Source organism: Ursus arctos, unplaced genomic scaffold (genome assembly GCF_023065955.2).
Source record: "Ursus arctos isolate Adak ecotype North America unplaced genomic scaffold, UrsArc2.0 scaffold_24, whole genome shotgun sequence".
In the NCBI taxonomy this organism is placed as follows: Eukaryota; Metazoa; Chordata; class Mammalia; order Carnivora; family Ursidae; genus Ursus; species Ursus arctos.
In genome coordinates this window covers 19,774,115-19,794,673 of record NW_026622919.1, presented here as the reverse complement: position 1 = coordinate 19,794,673, position 20,559 = coordinate 19,774,115, and the positions used below count along the sequence as shown (strand labels likewise).

At 53.2% G+C, this 20,559-nt stretch overlaps 1 protein-coding gene across 10 annotated transcripts in view; it reads right to left on the bottom strand.

Moving 5' to 3' along the window:
• Positions 1 to 20,559, bottom strand: part of ACLY (ATP citrate lyase) — a 40,004-nt gene that overhangs the window by 10,447 nt on the left and 8,998 nt on the right. For 5 of the 10 annotated variants that reach the window (XM_026512836.4, XM_026512834.4, XM_044389243.3 and 2 more), the window contains 14 exons: positions 18,905 to 19,035; positions 17,988 to 18,106; positions 17,024 to 17,160; positions 16,228 to 16,289; positions 14,869 to 14,986; positions 12,939 to 13,093; positions 12,261 to 12,351; positions 11,134 to 11,163; positions 8,466 to 8,607; positions 8,013 to 8,181; positions 5,418 to 5,522; positions 4,413 to 4,609; positions 2,644 to 2,725; positions 1,906 to 2,016 (listed from right to left, as the gene is read on the bottom strand). In XM_026512836.4, the coding sequence (XP_026368621.3) occupies positions 1,906 to 2,016; positions 2,644 to 2,725; positions 4,413 to 4,609; positions 5,418 to 5,522; positions 8,013 to 8,181; positions 8,466 to 8,607; positions 11,134 to 11,163; positions 12,261 to 12,351; positions 12,939 to 13,093; positions 14,869 to 14,986; positions 16,228 to 16,289; positions 17,024 to 17,160; positions 17,988 to 18,106; positions 18,905 to 19,035 (1,649 nt within the window). The remainder of the gene's footprint in view (positions 1 to 1,905; positions 2,017 to 2,643; positions 2,726 to 4,412; positions 4,610 to 5,417; positions 5,523 to 8,012; positions 8,182 to 8,465; positions 8,608 to 11,133; positions 11,164 to 12,260; positions 12,352 to 12,938; positions 13,094 to 14,868; positions 14,987 to 16,227; positions 16,290 to 17,023; positions 17,161 to 17,987; positions 18,107 to 18,904; positions 19,036 to 20,559) is intronic. The other 5 variants (XM_026512837.4, XM_044389244.3, XM_057317737.1 and 2 more) reach the window with 1 other exon arrangement.

The following is a 20,559-nucleotide window of genomic DNA, read 5'->3' as shown; positions in this document are numbered from 1 at the left end:
CCCAAAAACCAAAATTTTAAAAGGCAGATAGATTATGCATGTTCATAATTTATAGACGCTCCCCTTTCTGTTTGCTTGGGTTTGTTTTTGTTTTGAGGACCATTGCTACGGGACCAGTGTTTTGTGGAACCCAGTTCTGAAAAATGTCACCTATACAAACACCTCTGGTGTCTACTCCCATTGCTCAGTTCTTAATTCTGTTTTCCTGAGGAGCTCTCTCTGCTTGCCAACAGGTGGGGATTTTGTTGCATACCTATCTTACCTCCTATATAGGGCAGAAAGTTCTGCAAGGTCATGTGACCTGCTTAAGACATAAAAAATCACCTATTAGCTGGGCAGTCACTGTATATACTCTACTACATTTGTGAATGCTTGACATTTTATAATGTTTTAAAAAATTAATTGAAAGACAGAAAACACTGTGAGGACTTGTCCCATCTCTGGGGTGATGATGGGTGCCCAGCCAGGAAAGAAAGAGTGAGGTCCTTGCCCTGTTGGGAAGTGTCCCCCAACACAGCAGGGGTGGGGAGGTGGAGGGCTTTAATGCACAGCTGGTTAAGAGAAACAATGCAGGGGTAGGGAGGAATTATTTTTGGCTGCTGTGGTGGAGGGGAGAGCAGTCAAGAAGAAAGAAATCAGGAAGAGCTTCACAGAATCGGTGAACTGGGGAATGGAATGGAGCATTTGCTAAGACCTGTAGCTGCCATTTTCTTTTCTTTTTAAAAAGATTTTATTTATTTATTTGAGAGAGAGCACGCACACAAGCACAGGGAGGGGCAGAGGAAGAAGGAGAAATAGGCTCCCCGCTGAGCTGGAGCCCAATGGGCGGCCTGATGCTAGGACCCTGACATCATGACCTGAGCTGAAGGCAGAAGCTTAACTGACTGAGCCACCCAGATGCCCCTGGGTTTTCTATTGTATGGCTGTGTCGTGATGACATATCCCCTTCTGACCTGCATTTGGGTTGTTCCATTTTCTGCCATTACAACGTCATGAGTTTCCTTGCATACACACGGAAATATTTTCACGCATAGACCCCTACAGTAAATTTGTAGAAACGGAACTGCTGGTCCAAAGGACAGGTGCATTTTCCAACTGCACAAGTATTGCCACCGTGAGGTGGGCAGGAATCTCAGCGGGGAAGGCAAGCATCGCAGAGAGGAAGAACAGGGTGACAGGCTTACTGGCAGGAAGGGTGGGGGCTCAGCGTACGGATTAGCACTGTGGCGGGAAGCCTCATGGCCCAGTCTTGTCTTCATCCGTACACAGCACGCATGCTGCCCGTACAAGGCCTCACGCTCGGAGCCTGCCCAGCTATTGATCACTGATCAGTGACAAGTCTTTGCTTCCCCGGTTTCGTCACCACTGATAGGCCATCTTCACGACAGAGGGTCCGCTAAGTTGGAGTCCCAGGGCTGCGGTCTGGCTTGCCAAACCCACAGGAGCAGGCTGCCTGTCCCGGCTGCGGTCCTTGTATGCCTCCGGGCACTTTCACGTCCAGAACAAACCTGGCTTTCTTCTACAGCCCCTCCCCAGTTCTGCACCTGGTGCATGTCCTCTCCCTTCTCTGCCTCCCTTTGGCTCAGCAAACCCCTCTCTCATCCCTTAGATGCAGCACAAGCCTCACCTTCCCTGCAGAGCCATCTCAGCTCCTCCGGACAGAGGCGCGCCGACTCCAAGCAGGGACTCCGAGCCTTGCTCTGGCCTTCATCTGCTGATGACTGCCCCCCCACCCTCCAGGGGACTTAACCTCCCAGAAAGCAGGGCCCCGGCTGGACCTTGCAGTAACCCAGCAAGTAATAAATGATCATCGGAGGAACGAGCTGCTAAAGACGATGACCTCACAGTTCCCCTGGAACGCCCCCCTTGGCCTCCCTGTCCAGGAGTGAGCTGCCCCGACTGTACCTCAGAGGAGAACATGGTGGCACATGTCCCGATGCACCAGCAGACCACGGGCTTGGTGAGGCGGCCCTCCTGGATGCCCCGGCAGATCTTGTATTCCTCAGTGCCCCCTATCTGCCAAGGAACAGGGAACGAGAAAAAGCCCGCAAGTTAGTAGAACCCACTGCAGCAGGAAAAGCTCCCCCAAATCCGGCTGGGGTCAGAGGCACCAGCAGTCCTGAGTTACAGCTTGGCTAGAAAACGAAGAGGCCTGGGCTCTGGCCGAATAACAGCCTGTGAGACTGAGACTGGACGCAAGGAAGAACTGTGACGGGGGAGTGGGCAACCTCTGGAGTCCCTGGGACTCTCCCCTCCCCGATCTAAGGGTATAAGATGATTTCGGATCAGACCTGCTTAGGTGCACAAGCAAGGAATGGGGTTAAAGAACTCTCCTGAACTAAAAAAAGTGCGCTCCTTACTCCAGCTATGCACTGCTCAAGAGACCAAGGTCAGCGAAAAGCTGCTTCTTTATTGCTACTAAAATGTCTTGTGCCACCAAGAGGCAAGAAGTTTTTCTGGAACAAACATGGCAGTGTTAACGGTGACAGCCTCTATGCCCCAGAGCGCAGGGAGCGGGACTACCAGGGACTGTCACGTTAAGTTATAAATAACCAAAACACATGCATTTTTTTTTTTTAATGGAGATCATGCATTACTTTTAGAGTCAGAAAAATAAAATAAACAAAACAAAACAAAACTCACCTCTCCAAGAACCACAATCATTTTTACTCCTGGAGTATCCTGGTAACGTAACACGTGATCCATAAATGTTGAGCCAGGGTACCTGGTGGGAGCAGAGAGAACACATGGGATCAAGGCCTGGGGAGGAATGTACAGGTGGAGGAAACTACCAGGAACACGAGAGGCTTCTCGTGAGTGTGGGTGTCCTGTGAGGGCCCAGAGATGCCTCAAGTGTTGGGGGGTAATGAATGAAGCACAAGGGAAGGCAAGGAGGAGAAGGGAGGTTTGCCTGGCAGTAAGAGATGATTACAGAACACGTGTGCGGTGGTTTTAAAATATGGCTGCAGGGGCGCCTGGGTGGCACAGCGGTTAGGCGTCTGCCTTCAGCTCAGGGCGTGATCCCGGCGTTCTGGGATCGAGCCCCACATGAGGCTCCTCCGCTGGCAGCCTGCTTCTTCCTCTCCCACTCCCCCTGCTTGTGTTCCCTCTCTCGCTGGCTGTCTCTATCTCTGTCAAATAAATAAATAAAATCTTTAAAAAAAATAAAAATAAAAAAATAAAAAAATAAAATATGGCTGCAGATTCTTCTAACAAGGTGCAACCTCATGTCTCTCTTGCATATGGGTCCGACTTGATGATCAGTTTCTAACAAACAAAAGGGGGCAGGGTTTTAGAAAGAACAGCTTCTGTCTGGCCTCTCTCTTGAACCGCTCACTCTCGGGGACGCTGGCCACGAGGCCCTGAAGACACTGAGCAGCCTGTGGAGAAGCCCACAAGAAAGCCCCTTGCCAGCCTGCGGATGGGCCCTGTCCAGCCCTGGGCAGGCCTTCGGATGACAGCACCACTGTAGCCAGCTAGTAAGGTGAGAGAGGGTGGTGTGCCCACAGAGGGCACAGAAGCGCCATGCACTGCCCCCCATTACTTGCCACATGTGTTTCCTTCCTCTGGTTGTTCCGGGGTTCTGCGAGCCATTCTAGTAAATTATCAAACCCAAGAAGGGAGGTCTGGAGACCCCCCCCAAGGTATAGCCAGTCGGTCAGGAGCATCGGAAGCCTGGACTTTGCCATTGGCATCTTGTGAGGCTGGGCCCTTCACCTGTGGGATCTGGTACAAACTCCAGATAGATACTGCCAGAATTGAAATGCATCGTAGGACACCCAGCAGAGAACTGGAGAACTGCTTGGCAAGGGGGAAAAAAGAAAATCCCAACATCCGCTAGCCAGAAGGGTCAGTGAGGCCATGGTAGAGAGTAGAGAAACAGTTCTTCCTTTCACTATTACGGACTACAGTTAACACCTGCCGAGTACCGGCTAAGTGCCAGGCTGTATGAGCCGCCTTCTATAAATATCACCCTCACTTAATCCTCGCAACAGCCCCATGAGGTGGCTGCTATTATTTTACCCATTTGATCTGTAAGGATGGTGGAGTCTACAGAGGGTAAGTGACCTGCCCAAGACACCTCCCTGGTCAATACAGAAACTGGGATTTGAGGCCCTTTCTCTGATTTCAGACTTAGTCCTACCAACTGCTGCCCTCTGCTGCCTCCCTATGGCCACAACTCTGACAACAAACAGAATTACCCCCAAAGCCCAAACACCTTTGAAAAACATTTCCCTGGTTTTGTTTTTCTTTCTGATTTCACGCCGATGTCAGTCCCGAGACGGGGTAGAAATGCCCTGTTTTATGGACTTCCCTCGGTGGCAGCAAGCAGAGATTGGAGGACCCAGTGCCCCCTTTCTCCCAGCCCACCACTCCCCAGCGTGGAGGCCCACCCTGGCCCAGCCGATCACCTGTCCCCGCCGATGGCCACGCCCTCGTAGACGCCATCTGTGGTCCGAGAGATGATGTTGTTGAGCTCATTTGACATGCCCCCCGAGCGCGAGACGTAGGCCACGCTGCCAGGGCGATACAACTTGGAGGCCAGAATGTTGTCCAGCATCCCGCCTGTATTCCCGATCTTAAAGCACCCGGGCTTGATGCCTCCAACCTGTGACGGCAGAAACAGCAGTCAGGGAGGAAGTGTAAGCTCCTGACTGACCACGGAGCTCAGGGGAATCACGAGGCCCAATGCCACCTCCTCAACTGCCCGCTGGCCAGGATGGGAAGAAAACGGTCCGAGAGAGCTAACACCTGCACACTGGGTTTCCGGCTTAGGAAGAATCTCACCTCTCCCTCGCGAGCCATGACGCAGAAAAAAAGAGAACCTTACTTGGAAAACATGGCTTCTACTGTAGATTCAAATATGTATACTCAGGATTAAGTCCTCTCTCCCTTGCTCTAAAAGGGTGACAGCACCCAGGAAAAGTGGAAAACACAGGTGTGCCCCTCTGCTCAACATCACCCCCAGCCTCAGAGAGGAAAGAAAGGCCCCTTGCTTAACTCAACAATCTGACTGTCAGACAAATTTTTAATGCAACGACTAAGGAAGAAGAACAACAAAATATTTCCAGAGCAAGTTCTTTCTATGTGAAGACCTGTGGGCCAAGAAAACCTCGAAGCGAATTCCTCTTCAGTTCATAATTAAAGGAGTAATCAAAAACTATGCTATGGTTGTATGAAGGTGGGCAAACACACAAAAAATTCTTCCCGTTAGCCCCCTAAAACTATAAAGGTGATAAGGACCAGGGAGAGAGCACTTTAAGTAACTAGATATGAACAGACTGACTTTCAATGGGTACTCTCTGAATTTTTTCAACCTAAGAGGGAACCAGAGAGTCAACAAGTTCGCTTTCTATGGGCCCAGAACTTCGAACAACAGCCTTGAACTGAAAAGGCTTTCCGGAAAGGACACTCACAGTGGCAGGTCCAATGATGGTCACTCCCTTCTGGTCCGCCTTCTTGATCAGCTTCCTTGTGAGGGCCTCAGGGATGCCTTCAGCTATGATGGCAATGGTCCGGATCTAAAGAACAGTCCCTTTCTGTTAACTTTGTGCCTCAGATGAAGCAATGAGGCGGCACCCTTTATAGGACCCACCTCCCACACCTCCTTCCAGGCTCTAAGAACGAAGTATGTTAACAGTATGCAACCCCTTCTTCCCATAGGCCTCTGTCCCTAGTCTGACCATTCCAACCCTCTCCCAAAAAGGGAGAGGTGTAGACATCCAAAGCCAATCTCCATCAGTTAACACCACAGTAACTCAGTAACGAAGCAAGAACAAATGTTTCTGAAAATCCACTACTATCAAAAGTAGCTATATTTTCTCCCATCTAAAAACCCACAAGACTCAGACCCACCTGCTCCCCACCTGTCCTGGTGCCTAACATAAAGCAGGTATCTATGGGCTTTTTCCACTGTGTCCTCTGAGTCTCTGACTCTATGTCCCACAGTCAGTATGGGACGCAAATGAGCTGCTTACGCACTCAGACCAGAGTGGGCTGGGGGAGAAAGCCAGAAGGAATGGGAGTGGGCAGGAAAGATTGAGAACTATCTCCCTCTGGCTCTAGACCAGGGGCCAGCAAACATTTCTGGCTTTTTTTGGTCATGTGGTCTCTGCAGTAACTACTAAACTTTGCCTCTATAGCATGAGGGCAGCCAAGAACAATACATAAATGAACACAGCCTGGCTGTGTTTCAATAAAACTTTACTTATAAAAACAGACACTGAGCTAGGTTTGACCCTTAGGCTATAGTTTGCTAAACTTTGCTCTAGAATAAAAAAGCTGCTCATTTTCAGCAGGTATGCTTTTGTTTTTGCTTCACTGAGATGGCAAAACAAGCTGACATTCTCCAGTCATACACTGAGCTAAGCCAGTCTGGAATCAGTAATTTTGAACAGAAGAATCAATATCTTAATCTACAAAGACTCATACAAATCAGTAACAAAAAAGACAAATACCTCCACAGGGGGGAAAAAAAAAAAGAAAGGGGAGAGCAAGTCACAAAATATAAACGGTCAATAAATGTTTTTAAAAGCTCATCTTAGGGGCGCCTGGGTGGCACAGAGGTTAAGCGTCTGCCTTCGGCTCAGGGCGTGATCCTGGCGTTATGGGATCGAGCCCCACATCGGGCTCCTCTGCTATGAGCCTGCTTCTTCCTCTCCCACTCCCCCTGCTGTGTTCCCTCTCTCGCTGGCTGTCTCTCTCTCTGTCAAATAAATAAATAAAATCTTTGAAAAAATAAAAAAAATAAAAAATAAAAGCTCATCTTAGTTAATAATCAAAGATATGCAGATTAGGGATGACTGGCTGGCTCAGTTGGTTAATCATCTGCCTTCAGCTCGGGTGGTGATCCCACAGTCCAGGGATCAAGCCCCAAGTAGGGCTCCTTGCTCAGCAGGAAGTCTGCTTCTCCCTCTCCCCCTGCCCCTCCCCCCACTTGTGTGCGCACACGCGCACGCAATCTCTCTAATAAATAAAATCTTTAAAAAAAGATGCAAATTAAATAAAATGCCTATCACTTATCAACTACCTGCTTGTTTATCTTAGAGAGAGACAGAGTGCGCATGTGGAAGCAAGGGTGGAAAGGCACAGGAAGAGGGAGAAAGAGAATCTTAAGCAGGCTCTCCCCCCAGTGCAGAACCCAACTCGGGGCTCCGTCTCATGACCCTAAGATCAGGACCTGAGCTGAAATCAAGAGTCAGATGCTTCACCGAAGGAGCCACCCAGGCGCCCCCATACATGTTTTTAAAATGCAAACATTCAGTGTTGGCCAGGGTACAGGGAAGCAGGCATTCTTGAATCACTGATGGAGTTTATGTCCTTACAACTTTTCTGGAGGGCACCTGGGCAGGACAGATCAAAGGCTTTCAAACCCGCACATTCTGATGCGGCAGTCTGATGTCCAGACATTGATGCTGGGGAAATAATTAAGGACATACACAAATGTCCATCTAAGATGCTCACCACAAGACCTGAGAAAGCGTCACGGATGCTGCTGGTGAACATTTATGGATGTGGAAAGAGTAACTGAAGAAAAGGGACTACAAAACAATCACGGACAGTGTGATTCCACAGGTTCCAATCCAGAAAAAGGAACGGAGGAGGATATATTCAAATGTTGGCAACTGTGTTTCTGGGAAACAGGAATTGACTGAGGTATTCGTTTTTTTTTCTTTTTACTTAATAGTATTTGAGTTTCCTCTATAATAAACATGTAATAATTTTGTAATAAGAAGTTGCTTTTGATCCTGTTGTGAAAGCCGGTCTTAGCAGCACAGGGAGGACCTGGTGGGGGCAGATGATGCTGAAGGGACTGTTAGCCTGGGTAAGCAGCCCCGTGCAGCCTGCCGGCCCTCAGTTACCCCTCGACCTTCTAAAGATCGTGTGTATCCAACCGCTTCCTCCTGCTCCACGGGCCGGTCCTGAGTGCCAAGCCCTTCGCCCCCGGTGGCAGTGCCGGTAGACAGCATTCAGCTTTCCCCACTTCCCCACCCCCGCGCCCACTGACCTACCTGCGCGTAATTCATGGTCTCAATGGTACTGTCGTAGGCTGAGCGAAGAGAGGCAAAGTTGATTAGCACGTCTACTTCTGGGTGTTTCTTCATGGCGTCAGCCATGTTCTTGAAGACAGGGATCAGGATCTCCTTGTGGCCCCAGTAAAACTTCTGCTTGTGGTCCCCGCTGTGAGAAAGGAGGAGGAGGGGTCAGGATAACCCCAAACTGTCAGGGCTGGGGAGGGGGAAGCCGAGGGGAAGAGCTTCATCGAGAAGGTGGAGAGAGAGGGACCCATGTGTGGGAAACAGATCCCCCAGGAATATGGATCGCCCCCAGTCTGGGAGGACAGACGCTTCCCCAGCAAAAGGGATAATCTTGCTGGCTCCCCCAGGTCTGTCTTAGTGAGGGAGAAGAGATGAGGAAATCCTACTTGGCAGCCATCTCTAGCTTCCCACCGTGGTGGGACTCACGTGAAAGGGTACACCATGGCGGCCACCGAAGGCTCATCTCGGGAACAGACGTAGTCGAAGTCCAGCATGCCCTGTACGGCCCGGGTCTGCATGCCCCACACGATGGCCTTGGTGTGGCGGCTGAAGAGGGTGGCACTCTTTCCTGGTGGGCAAAGACACAGCGAGTGCACCCAGAACACACACTCCCGGGAGACGGCCAGGGCTGCCACAACCCTCCACACCCTGGTCCAGGGAAGGGGGCTCATCACCATGGCAAAGGGACGTCAAGAGGCTGGGACTCCGAGAACTGGGGGAAGATGTGGCTTGGTTTCTTTGCAAAGAGGTGACACAGACAGCAAAAAGAGCTAAGAGGGCCTGCCTCGCTGCTAAAGGCTAGCAATGAACGCAGAAAGGAGTCCCGTGCAGAGGAAAGACCCACAGGCGGAGAACCCCTATAGGACCTGCTCCGTTTCACAGGAAAGGCATATAATCAGCATTTTGCTTACATGCAAATGAAGGCTTGATCAATTATTTTTAAAGACTCTGAGAAAAAACCTCAAGCTCTTCCAATTCTGGTGGCCGCACGACTTGAAACAACCCAACACTCATCACCTCTAAATCCGGATATAAACCAGCCCGGCTCAGGATCCGAGTCCTCGGGATTCTAGGTCAGTGGAGGTCCGAAGAAGAGGGTGGCTGCAGCCTTATTTTTACCGGAGGTTCTGACCAGAGCATACTGGCTTCACGGCACCCCCCCAACATTCTCTGTGGGGTCCCCTCCTGCCAGCCGCCCTCTAGCAGGTGGCCTTCTCCTGCTCAGAACAGGGCTCTTGGGCAGTTCTCCAGTGGGCAGAAGAGTGAGGGGCAAAAGAAGGGGGGAGAAAAGCTGTCAGAGGTGCTTGCACGGCCTGAAGGGAAAGGCCCCTTCACCACCCTGCAGACAAGTGACCTGTCCCTCCCCTTCTGTGCAAGTCGCTGGAGGAAAGAAGGCCCCCGGGAGGTTCTCCGCTCCCCCAGGGAGAACAAGGCCCTGAGCTCAGGAGACATCTGGTATTAATTAACCTAGTGTACTAGTGCAGGCTTGGCTAGTCAGGTTCAAGGTCTGAATGAATAAATTCGAGATCACTCCCCCAAGGCACGCAGGGTTCTCATCCCTACACAGGCTGGCTTCTTTCTTCTCAGCTGAAAGCTTCTCATACCAGAACACTCCTGCTACTCCCAATACCTGGGACTTGCTGTCACCAGACCCATCTGGGTTCTCACGAGACATGAGATCACAGAACAAAGATAGCCACCTAATCCAGTACCCTCACTTCCCAGGCCCGGGAACCTGAAGCTCAGAGATGCCAGAGGACAGAGATCCTGTCCTCTGGCATCAGGGCCAGATTACAGACTAAATTACAATGCAGCTCAACTGTGCAAGGGAGGTGGGTGGGATACAAGCCAGGAGGCCCTGGCCTCTCCCCACCCTCAGGGGGAGCCCACACCTCCCTCCCCACGTCAGAGTGTAAGCAAGCACACAAACATGCATCTGTCTACCCAAGAGCGTACAGAAAGGGGACAAAGCCTGGAATCTCTCCAAGCCCCTGTGCACCTCCAGCATCAACAGGGCAGAATTCAAGCGTGCTCCTCCTCGAGCACAGAGATGGCAAAGCCGAGGGCTGTCATCCTCAGCCCACCAGCGGCAGGGGCTGACGTTCCCCAGCAGGCTCCTCTGCAGCCTCAGGGACTAATAGTAAGAGAACCCCAGCCCTTGGGCGGAAGGGCTCTCCGAACTGGGGTAGGCCCCTGTTCTCTCAGCACAGGGCTCAGCCTCAGCTCTGGTCTTTCAGGTAACAAGGGCTATTTCCAGAGACAGGAAACATAGGGATTACAGGCAGATGGTGAGAGGGCTGCATTCCTGACCTTTCTAGGGGCATATCTGATCCTAGCCTAGATGCCCCTTCCCCTCTCCTTAGCACGGGATCAAAGGTCATCATCAGAAGCTTCCCCTTGCCCAGGGAAAAATCTCCCACAGCTGTAAATGTCAAAAAGTTAAGTGGAAGCCCTGATGCTTTGAAGGGACAGGGGAGCATGTGTTTGCGTGAACGTGTGAGTGCGCGCGGCAAATGTCCCTTGCAAGTGGTGACCTCCTAAAGCAAGGCCCAGATCCCCGCTTAGATTTACTGCACCATCCCTCCGGGCTTCCACCTCTCTCCTTGTCTAGCCTGCCTTCCAACCAAAACCCAGAGAAATCTGAACCTGCTGCTGGCACTGAGAGCTCAGGAATGCAGGAGGCAGTGGTGAGGCTAGGTGGGGGAAGTAGGAAAAGAAGAGATCAGGAGACCCAGATGGGAATCCGGAGGGCTAGGCTGCCCTCCTTGCCCCTGCGCTGCCACTCCCCCTTCAGTTTCCATGGCTCCCTCCTTCCCAGGACGCCCCTCCCTCCTCAGCAGACACCACTCCACTCTCCAAGGCTGGGAGCCTGGCTCTTGCTCCCACGCTCCCTACCCTGTCCTGTCTTGTCCGGAGTGTGGAGCCAGAGACAGCAGACCAGGAGAGCGCTGAGTGGGGATGGGAGCGACTAAGCAGGGTTGGGAAAGCGAGGGAGAGCAAAGACTAGGACTTGGGGAGAAACAAAGCACACGGTAAGACTATAACCCGCTAACAAAGCCACACACAGAGCTGGGGCGGGGCGGGGGCATCCTACCTTGCAGGGATCTTGGACTTGGGACTGAATCTGTCAAAGAAAATGACCAAGGCAGCTGAGTCACCTGCTGGTGGCTGGAGGCTTTGGAGGGAGAGGGTGGGAAGAGGGAAGGATCCCAAGGACAAGTCTCACAGGGCTAATGCCCTCACTGTCTCTCATCTATTCCACAATAGACAGGAGTGAAGCCAACAGAAGAGAAGAGGGCACTGATCAGCAGAGCAGAAGCAAGAAAGGCCAAAGGGCCAGAGAGGGGATGGGAGAGGTAAGAAGGCTTGGAGGGGGTGCAGAACACCAGAGGCCCCCAGGCCTGGTAGAGGGGCAGCTGGTCAGACCCCACCCTCATAATGCCAATCCCATGTTTGTCCCCACAAAGCACAATAAGATGATTAGGACACTGTGGGGCTGGACCTGTCACTGTGCTGTAGACACAGCTGCTGGTGTGGGGACTGCCGGGAAACAGCTTACAATCTCGAGTGCCTGGAGCCCATGGAACTATTTCACGAAAAGCCTCAAACGCACGCTGTCTGTACCAGGAAGAGGCTGCAACAGCCCCGTGCTGACCAATGTCTATTATCTCATGCTGGCTGCAAGGGCTGGCTGGCAGGGGTCGCGTCTGATGAACCAGAGAACGGACAGACAAGGGAGGCGAAATGCAGATAGGCTGGTATCGATGTGTGCTCTTAAGGTGGGCTCACAGGAAGAGCCCCAGGAGGTGGGATGGCCAGGAACTACCATGTGGGTGCTTGCTCTGCTGTCCCAGCTCCAGGCTCCTGCTCTCCACGGAGAAGCAGAGTCTGGGAGACCTTGCCACCTCCGGGTATTTCTGTAGCCCTGTCTCCTCCACAGCTTCCCTGCCCAGCTCACAGGCCCCCACAGGAAGTAAGGGGGTAGAAGATAGTGGGGAGCAGGGTGACCCTGGTGCAGGATGGGTCCGCAGTGCCACGAGAGCCCACAGGAAGGCTTGGGAAGGCCTGAGTCTTCATGTCCTCATGTCCATTTTGGCCCATGTGCCACGCCCACTCTCAAAGGAAAGCCCAAACCCCGTGCCAGTGCCCCAGCAGGGCCTGGACAGGGCAGGCGAGAGGGGGGGGGGGGCAGCGGCGGGTGCTGAGCCTGCTGGCAGTTACCTTGGGGCATGGCAGGCTTGGCCTTCTTTGCGGGTGCCACCTCATCGGCCCTGGACTCAGAAAAAGACGCCGTCCTGCTAGGGGCTGGAGTCTGGGGTGGGACAAGGAGACAGGGTAAGAGTCACAGGTAGCAACTGGGAAAAAGAGCTATTGGTCCTTAAGCTTTGGGTTCTTAAGGCTCAAAGAAATCAGGTAACAAGAACCACGTACAGAACTATCCTCTGCAAAGTGCTTCCAAAAGTATTATTCTAACAATCCTCTTGAGATAGGAATTAGTATTGAGGCTCCGAGAGGGTATAACACCAGCCAAGGTCTTGTTCTCAACACGATTTGAACTCTGGTCTGATTTTAAACCCCCTGGTCTAGGGGCACCTTGCTGGCTTAGTCAGTGGAACGTGCGACTCTTGATCTTGGCGTTGTGAGTTCAAGCCCCACGCTGGGCGTAGAGCTTATTTAAAAAACTAAACTAAAGTGATAAAAACCTCTGGTCTTTCCATTATACTACCTTGATTGGGCAGGAAAAGACTGGCAGCAATACAGAAACCACCCTGTCTTTCCCCAGTGCCCCCAGATGGTGAGGCTTAGAGTAGGGGCGCTGTGTTCTGGATGGGAGGGAGATAGGAGGGGGAGCTAAGGATGACCCGGCGTGCTCTAAGGTGGACGACGGGGTGCACCTACCGATGTACTCCCGCTGGCATTGAGGAGGAAGTTTGCAGTGTGAGCGGCTGTGGGTGGCTGGTTGGGGATGGGCCGGTGGCCCAGAGCCATGCCCACAATGGCCGTCATGTGAGTCTCAGTGCCAAAGACATGGATGGGGATCCCAGTGGTCTTCCCTGTGAGGGCAAGAAAAGAATCCATCATTCAAGTCTTCAAGTAACCACTCAAGTCTACATGACTCTGCAAAGGCCCCTGCCTGGCATCCAGTGCTTTCTTCTGCACAAGACCAATGATCCAGGACAGACCAACTACCCTATTTTCACCACCAAACAACTCTTTCCAAAGACCACCTGCTGATAAGAGCCAGAAAGAGCTTTCCTGATATCCTGAAGCAGCTGCGAACACAATTACGGTCTGCGCCGTCCTGCTGACCACTGGACCCCTTCAACTGTCGACCTTGACGTCTGCCTGGCCTGGCCTCTGTTCCCGAGCTCCCGGGCTCACTTCCTCAGGGCTCTGGCCCTTCTCCTCCCTCTGTGCGGAGCCCCCCCCATCATTCGGCTCAGCCTGACTGCCGCCTCCCAAGGAAGGCCTTCCCTGACTTCCTCCCTCCCCCCCTCCCCCTGCCTTACGCATGCCCATCGGACAGCAACTTCTTTTAGTAACCATTTACTTATTTAATGTCTCTGAGTTTAACGATGATGAACCTTCACTGTGCCGTCCCCACGGCAGGAACTCAGTCGCAGTGAAAATGTAGGTGGGTTACTGTTTGCCAAATCCACCGGATTTGGGAACATGGGAGGATGGAAAGCTTCTGCCCTTCCAATCAAAGGGCACGGCACGCGCCCTGAGCAAGAGCATCTTGTCACCCCTCTTGACACTTTGCTTGAACCCCTGCCCCACACGTAACTGCTCTTGGCAATGGGGGCTGCACTAAAGACCAAAGCTGCTGGTGACAAGTTCACATGTCTCAGGCTCCGTAAGGTCAATGTCGGGAGACACACTCTTAGTCCAGACAGAAGAGGTCCCCAGCTTCTGGAAAGCTCTAAACGTGAGTGTCATGAACCTGCCTGAGACACTCAAAATACAGAAAGGAGAAAGGAAACCAAAACAGATGCCCCCACCCTCTTGCCCCTCATCTCAGCCAGGCACAATGCTCTCCCATCCTACTACCTGCCCTTCCTCTCCTCTCCCCCACAGGAGGTCTCCACCCTCCCGCCTCTGAACCTGCTGTCCCCCTGGCAGCCAGACAACCCTTCCAGCCCGAAGTCAAGGTGTGCCCCTCCCTCAAAGTCTTCCACAGACTGCCTGCCCTGAGGCATGGCCAAGTGCTCCCGGCACCTGGACCAGCTCCACATGGCTCCCGCCACCTCCCTGCCTTGACTGCCAACACCCAGCCCTGCCCACTGGTCCCCGCGCAGCAGCACGCTCCCATTCAGGGCCTTGGAACTTGCCCTTCCCTCCGCAGTCACCACTGAGCTGCTCCTTCCTCTCCTCTAGCTCACTGCTCAAATGTCACCTTTTTGGTGACGCATTCTTGGATCACCCCATTAAAACTGGCCCCAGCCCCTCCCACACACGCTACCCCTTTCTTCGGCTTTGCTTGCTTTCACGGCACCTCACACTAGCTGACACAACAGCCCATGTTCTCAAGAGCACAAGGGCTTGCTGTCATGTGCACGGCTGTCACCACGGAGCTCGGCACAGAACGGGTGTTCCACAAATATTTGGTCAATGAATAGCTGAATGGCAATGCTTTATGAACCATTCTGAAGTTTAGGCCAAGGGCCCTGCATCACAGGAGCACAGCGAGTGGAAGCTGAAGCAAGCCGCAGTCCAGAAAGGGGGATGTATGAGCACACAAGTGTCTGCAGACCGACCCGCTTCTAGGACGCCCGAGGAGGCAGGCTGCCACAAAGTGGCGGGCAGAGAAAAGGTCCCCCCATCTTACCGACTTCTCCCATCACCCGCAAGCCCTCCTGATAGTTGGGGCCACCTCTTCGGACAAAGATGGTGACCTCATGCTCCTTCAGGGGGCCCTGGTAATCTCGAATTGCTCTCACGATGCCCTGGAAGCATGAAGGGCCGACAGACATGTGACTAAAAATCAGGCAGTGCTAAGTCAATTATTCTTCATCATGATAAACATACCAGGGTGTAGGTCACGAGGGCTGCTTCTCACGAAGAAGCATGGCGGGCCCTGGGCGTCAGGATTTCACGCGTGTGGACTAGACTACCCACCAGCAACCGAAAGGCCTAGCGCTCGCGGGCACTTGTGCTGTTGCTGAGGGAGACACCCCTCAATGCGTGGGGGGCTGGCTCCCGCCGCCCTTGTTATCTCTTACTGCAGTCTGGGGGGGACATCGAGGCCAGGGTCCTATGCAAGAGTTCTCAGAGCTATCAGGACATGATCCACTTCAACATCCAAGTCCTACTGAAACCCCTTCCAGCAATTTCGGGGATCAGCGCTTGCAATGAGTATCAACTCTGGAAACGATTTGGGAGAACGCACAGGTGCGTACGAATTCCGTCTCTCCAGACAGGAGGCTAGTTTACGGAGTCCTAAGGGTGATGTCTCTCACCCAAGGCATTCCGCCTGAGGCTCCACACCCAGGTCCTGCCCCAGACCCGAGCACCTGACCAACACCAGTGCTTTCCTACAGGGCTGCTCCAAAACGAGCATAAAGCTGTCAAGATTCACCTGCATCAGATCCGTCTGTGGAATCAAGACCAATTAAGGGAAGCCTGTTTTAGGCAAGACTGACAAGGCCTGGGCCCCCACTTCAGAGATCACCTTCCAGGCTGACATTTATACTTATTCATTATTCTCAAAACTTAGACATGACTACCAGGTGGGACACCTTCTTCTGAACAGCCTCACTGCTCAGCACTGGACAGTTTGGAGCAAGATGTGGCCTCCTGAGGCGGCTGCTCGGAAGGGGACGACTCTCGAGCCACGTTAGTGCTATTGTCCTTCCTGACCAGTGGTCACGCTCTGAACTGTGTGCCCACGCCCCTGACCTGTGCACAGGGACCCAGGCTGACAGGCCCTGGCTGGGCGCTGGCTGGATGAACAAGAGCCCCTGATTATCGAACCATTTTCCTCACTCTGACCTTTTGGAGAAGACCCGGATCTATCCCAGTGTCTTCTGCATCCCCAACAGGGGACCCCGGGACAAGAGCCCCTACTGAGCTGGGTAAGTCATGAGAACCCGCTTCTGCCTCAAACCTTGCTTACGGAAACCTCCCTTCCTGGCTTCCCCCAAACCCACTTTCCCCAGAAACTGCACGGTCCCCTGTGGCTGGTTACCTTGAACGTGGCGGCCACATTGGTGAAATTTGCGATGCTGCCTCCAATGATGAGGATCTTGCCTGTGTTTGGAGTAGACGGGTTATTAGAAAGGTAGACTAGAACATACCAGAAATCCAACGGAGAGAGTTCTCTCCTCAGTAAGCAAAGGTCCCCCACACGTTAGGAGGTATCAGTGCAGAGGCTGGGTGGGGCGGGGAGCAGGCTGGCCTCCCCTGACGTCCGTTCAGTCTTAACCAACTCAGCTCTCCGTCACCTGTGCCGCCGAGCAGGAGGTTCATCCAAACCCATGGAACCGCTACATCGTTTCCGGCTGGCGTTCAGAAACCCAGTTTGGTTTCTGGATACCCCCGGCAGGAACCTCTTCTGACTCAAGGGAAGGGGAACTGGCACGCATAATCCGCAAACCCTGGACAGGTGGTAAAGGGAAGCTGGGGATCCCACAGCCCAGACCGTACACGCGGAAGCGGGCCACTGAGATCTGAGTTCACAGCAGTCAGAGCGCACTGCTACCTCCTCCCTCGCACCTACTCAGAGGGCTTGATGTACTCATCACCTCCTTGCCTCCCCGGAGCTCCCCCGTCATGCACACATCACCTCCTTGCCTCCCCGGAGCTCCTCCGTCCGACAGAGGTCACGCTGCCCATTGTATAGTTGGAGAAACAGAGATCCAGAAGCTAGATGACTAACCCCAGGCTACAAAGGACCGGGACCACCACCTCAGTGTGTCCTCGCCCAAAGCTGCTCCCACTGCAGCACAAGGGGCCGTCCCGGGGAAGGAGTGTGTGTGTCTCACCATCTGGGTGCTTCTCCCGGGTCATGAGGGAGAGGATCGTCTTGGCGTAGTCATAGGTCTGCTGCTCGCTGGGGGCGCCCGAGTACTCCCCGTAGTTTGCCAGTTCGTTGACACCCCCTAAGTCACAGATGGTGTCACTGCCGGGAGACACAGAAGTCGGTGCTGGCTCTGACTCTAGTGGCAGAGGGTGGCAGCCTGGTGCCGAGGACACGCAGATGCCCCCAGAGCCCTGTAGTCAGCCTACAGGACTGAGCCCTTGGGCCTCAGACGCTCCAGGGTCCACAAAAGTCACACTAGGAGGTTAACTGCACTGCATCAGGCTCTGCCGGCCCCAGGCCATGGCGGGGCTCTGGACTGACACTGGTAGGTAAAGGGAATAAGGAGGGCTTCCAGACACAAAGAAAAATCACGCATTCCAGGAGCCCCTGCCAGGCCGCCCAATGCAGAAGTGAAATGGTTGCAGCCAGAGGAGGGCCCAGCCAGGCACAGAAGGGAACGCGGCAGATTACTGCCTGGAAACAAGCAGATGCCTACTGTGTTTTAAGTGAAAAACTACCAATTATCACACGGAGTATGGAATATGAGCCCAATATTCCTATAAAGTGTGAAAGTGTGAAGACTTATACAGGCACTAAAACAGCTGGAAGGAGGAAAGGAGGGGTGGGGAAACAGCCAGGCAAGGTTCACTCGTAGGTTCTTCTCCGTATTTACGGTACCTCTGCCTGAAGAGCGTATCGTTAACTATACAGATTAAACTAATAAAAGTAACCTCCTTCGGAAGCGAACAAGAAAGCTGCAGAAGACAGTGTACAGGGCAGGCTTTCACCAGAGCCTCTGCTCTGCACCGAGGGGAGAAAATGAAGAGCCCCACCCCCACTCCAAGGTGAAGCCATCTGATCCAGACCACGCACACATGGACTACAAGCAGACCTCGCCGCCATCCCTTCAGCAGCCCCTCAGTCACCTGTATACAACCGAGGCACCACCTCCGGCCACCATGGTCCAGATCCTCCCCTTGGGGTTCAGCAAGGTCAGCTTCAGGCTCGCCCCACTTTTGGCATCCAGGTCTGCAATGTAAGCTTCCTAGGGACCAGACAACAACAGGTGGGTCCTGGGGGTACCCCCTTCACTGGGTCCCAGCTCCCAGGACCCTACCCCTTTCCCTGGAGATACATGAAAAGGTCCTGAAGCCTTACTAGGGTCAGGGAGAGGAGCGGTGCAGGGTCCTACGTGCCTGGGACAAAAACATGACGATGTCCTCAAGTACCAAAACCACCCGTGGCCGTAGTCACTGCCTAGGGGCAAATCTCCCAACTCCTTTGTCTCTGACCTCAAGTCCCTGGCTGTCTGCCCAAGTCCCAAGCCTAAGTCACCCTGCTACTACCACAGCCCCCCACTCCCAACGTCTGCCTGCCTGGCTCATCACAAGCCCCTCCACCTGCAGGCCCTATCCCTTCTCCCAGCCCAGCCTCTTCCCCTGGCCTGGGTTATGACTCACAGGCCTCATCCTGCTGTGAGCACCTCTCAAGAGGATGGGGTGGGAAAGAGCAATTAAAATTCTCAGCAAGTGGCCAAGAGAACTACCTTCCTCTGGCAGGATTAGCAAAAGCCACTCGGAATTATCAACAAATCAAGTTAAGAGCCCAGGGAGGTTGATTGAGAGAGGAGTCTGAAAGGATTTCTGGCTGGGATTCAGAGGCTTGGCTGACTCCCACCCCCACCTCCTTTGGGGTTTTAAGAAAATTAAATGGTTCTCAATCTTCCTTTCCTGCCAAATATACAGCCCATGGCGGGGGGGGGGGGGTGCCGATGCTCCTCTGAGATCAGTCCCCCCCTCCCAGGTCCCCCTCACCCTCCATTTCTAACCCCGAGCAGCCTTACCTCTGGGTAAGCCTCCCGTCCGAAGGGAGGAGGGAACTCTATATCACCCCACTTCACTTTGCAGATGTAGTCGGCTGTGGCATCTATCTTGGCCGCCAAGTCAAGGACATAGACGCCATCTTTGGTCACAACTGCAAGAAAAGAAGAGGCAATCAGATGCAGGCTCCAGGCAGAGGCGACCACCGACCTCCAAACCCCTCCACAGGCTTCCCCACCCACCACCCACCCACCCCAGGGTCCCACCCAGACTCTATAACTGCCCAGCTCCACAAAAAACCAGATGGCCCTTCCACACAACTTTCACCCCATTAAAAGAAAAATAAATTATTTAAGACCACTCCCCCCAATCTCTGACCTATAGGTAATGTGACAGCAAAGTCTGTTTTCGTTGCCATGACAATTTTTTAAGTTTATTTATTTAGTTAGTTATTGGAGGGGGGCATGCAAGTCGGGGGAGGAGAAGGAGAAGGAAAGAAGCAGACTCCCCGCTGAGCGCAGAGCCCCTCATCCCCCGACCTATGAGCTCACGACCTTAGCAGAAGTCAGGAGCTGGGTGCTTAACCGACTGATCCACCCAGGTGCCACTGTGCCACTACATTTTTTTTTTTTAAACACGATAGAGCAATCCTTTATTTTTAGACACGTTCACAAAGAGGTTTTCAGTAACTCAACTTTCCAGTGAAGAGAGCATGAGCATCAGCCTCCAGCCATCAGCAGCTGCTCTGCTCAGGGCCTAGGATCCCCCTTGCCCAAGTGGTGAGGTGGAGGAGCGAACCCCCCCCCCTTTATTAGTTCATCCCACTGCCTCCTGACATCGCCCAGATGTTCCATCGCTTTCTGCCGAAGCAGACGTTCTACGAAATCATCCACTTCCACCTTGCTCTCTTTCTCGGCACGGGTACCACCGATTCCAGGCGCCCATTCTATCCACTCTTTTTCGAAAGCATGGCATCGACCTGGAATCTTGCGAGGCTGCTCGGCACCTTGGACTGTCATCCAACCATCTAAGTTAAGGCCCAGGCTTTTCTGCAGAAAGGCACGACATCGCGCCGCCACGCCCTTGTCTCCTCGCTGGCCACCGCTACTGGATAATCTCACCATGGCGGTTTCTAAACTTTTTTTAAAATGCTACATTCCATGGCTTCGATCTAACCACTCACCCTTCCACAGCCGTGCCCTTAAAACAAGAAGTGTTAAACTACAGGCTGCCGTCGGAAGACCCCTCCCACCAGGTGTGTCCATGTGGGCTTCCTGAGGTCAGCTAGGGGAAGCCTTAAGTGTCTGGGGGAGTGAGAAGCCACGGGGTGCACTGGGCCCCCGGCCAGGATTCATTTACTACCAACTAACTGGACATCCACCTTCCCTTTAGCCCAGGGCCATTAGCTAATGAAGGTAGCACAGAGCCATCTGGTTCATTACAGGGGTTGCATCCCCAGCTGGAACCTGGAATGGGACTTTGCCCTGAGCAGCCCTGGCCATAGCTGGCTCATATCGCTCTCCTCCCTCACAGGCGGAGAGGCTTGCACCAACATCTTCCCAGCCTTGGGGCTCAATGATGGACCAACTCCTGGGTGAGGGCTCGCTCCAGGGGCACTGGGAAGAATGAAGGGCCTGAGTGGTCACATCGGTGCAGAGGCAGCTTAACCCACAGGCAG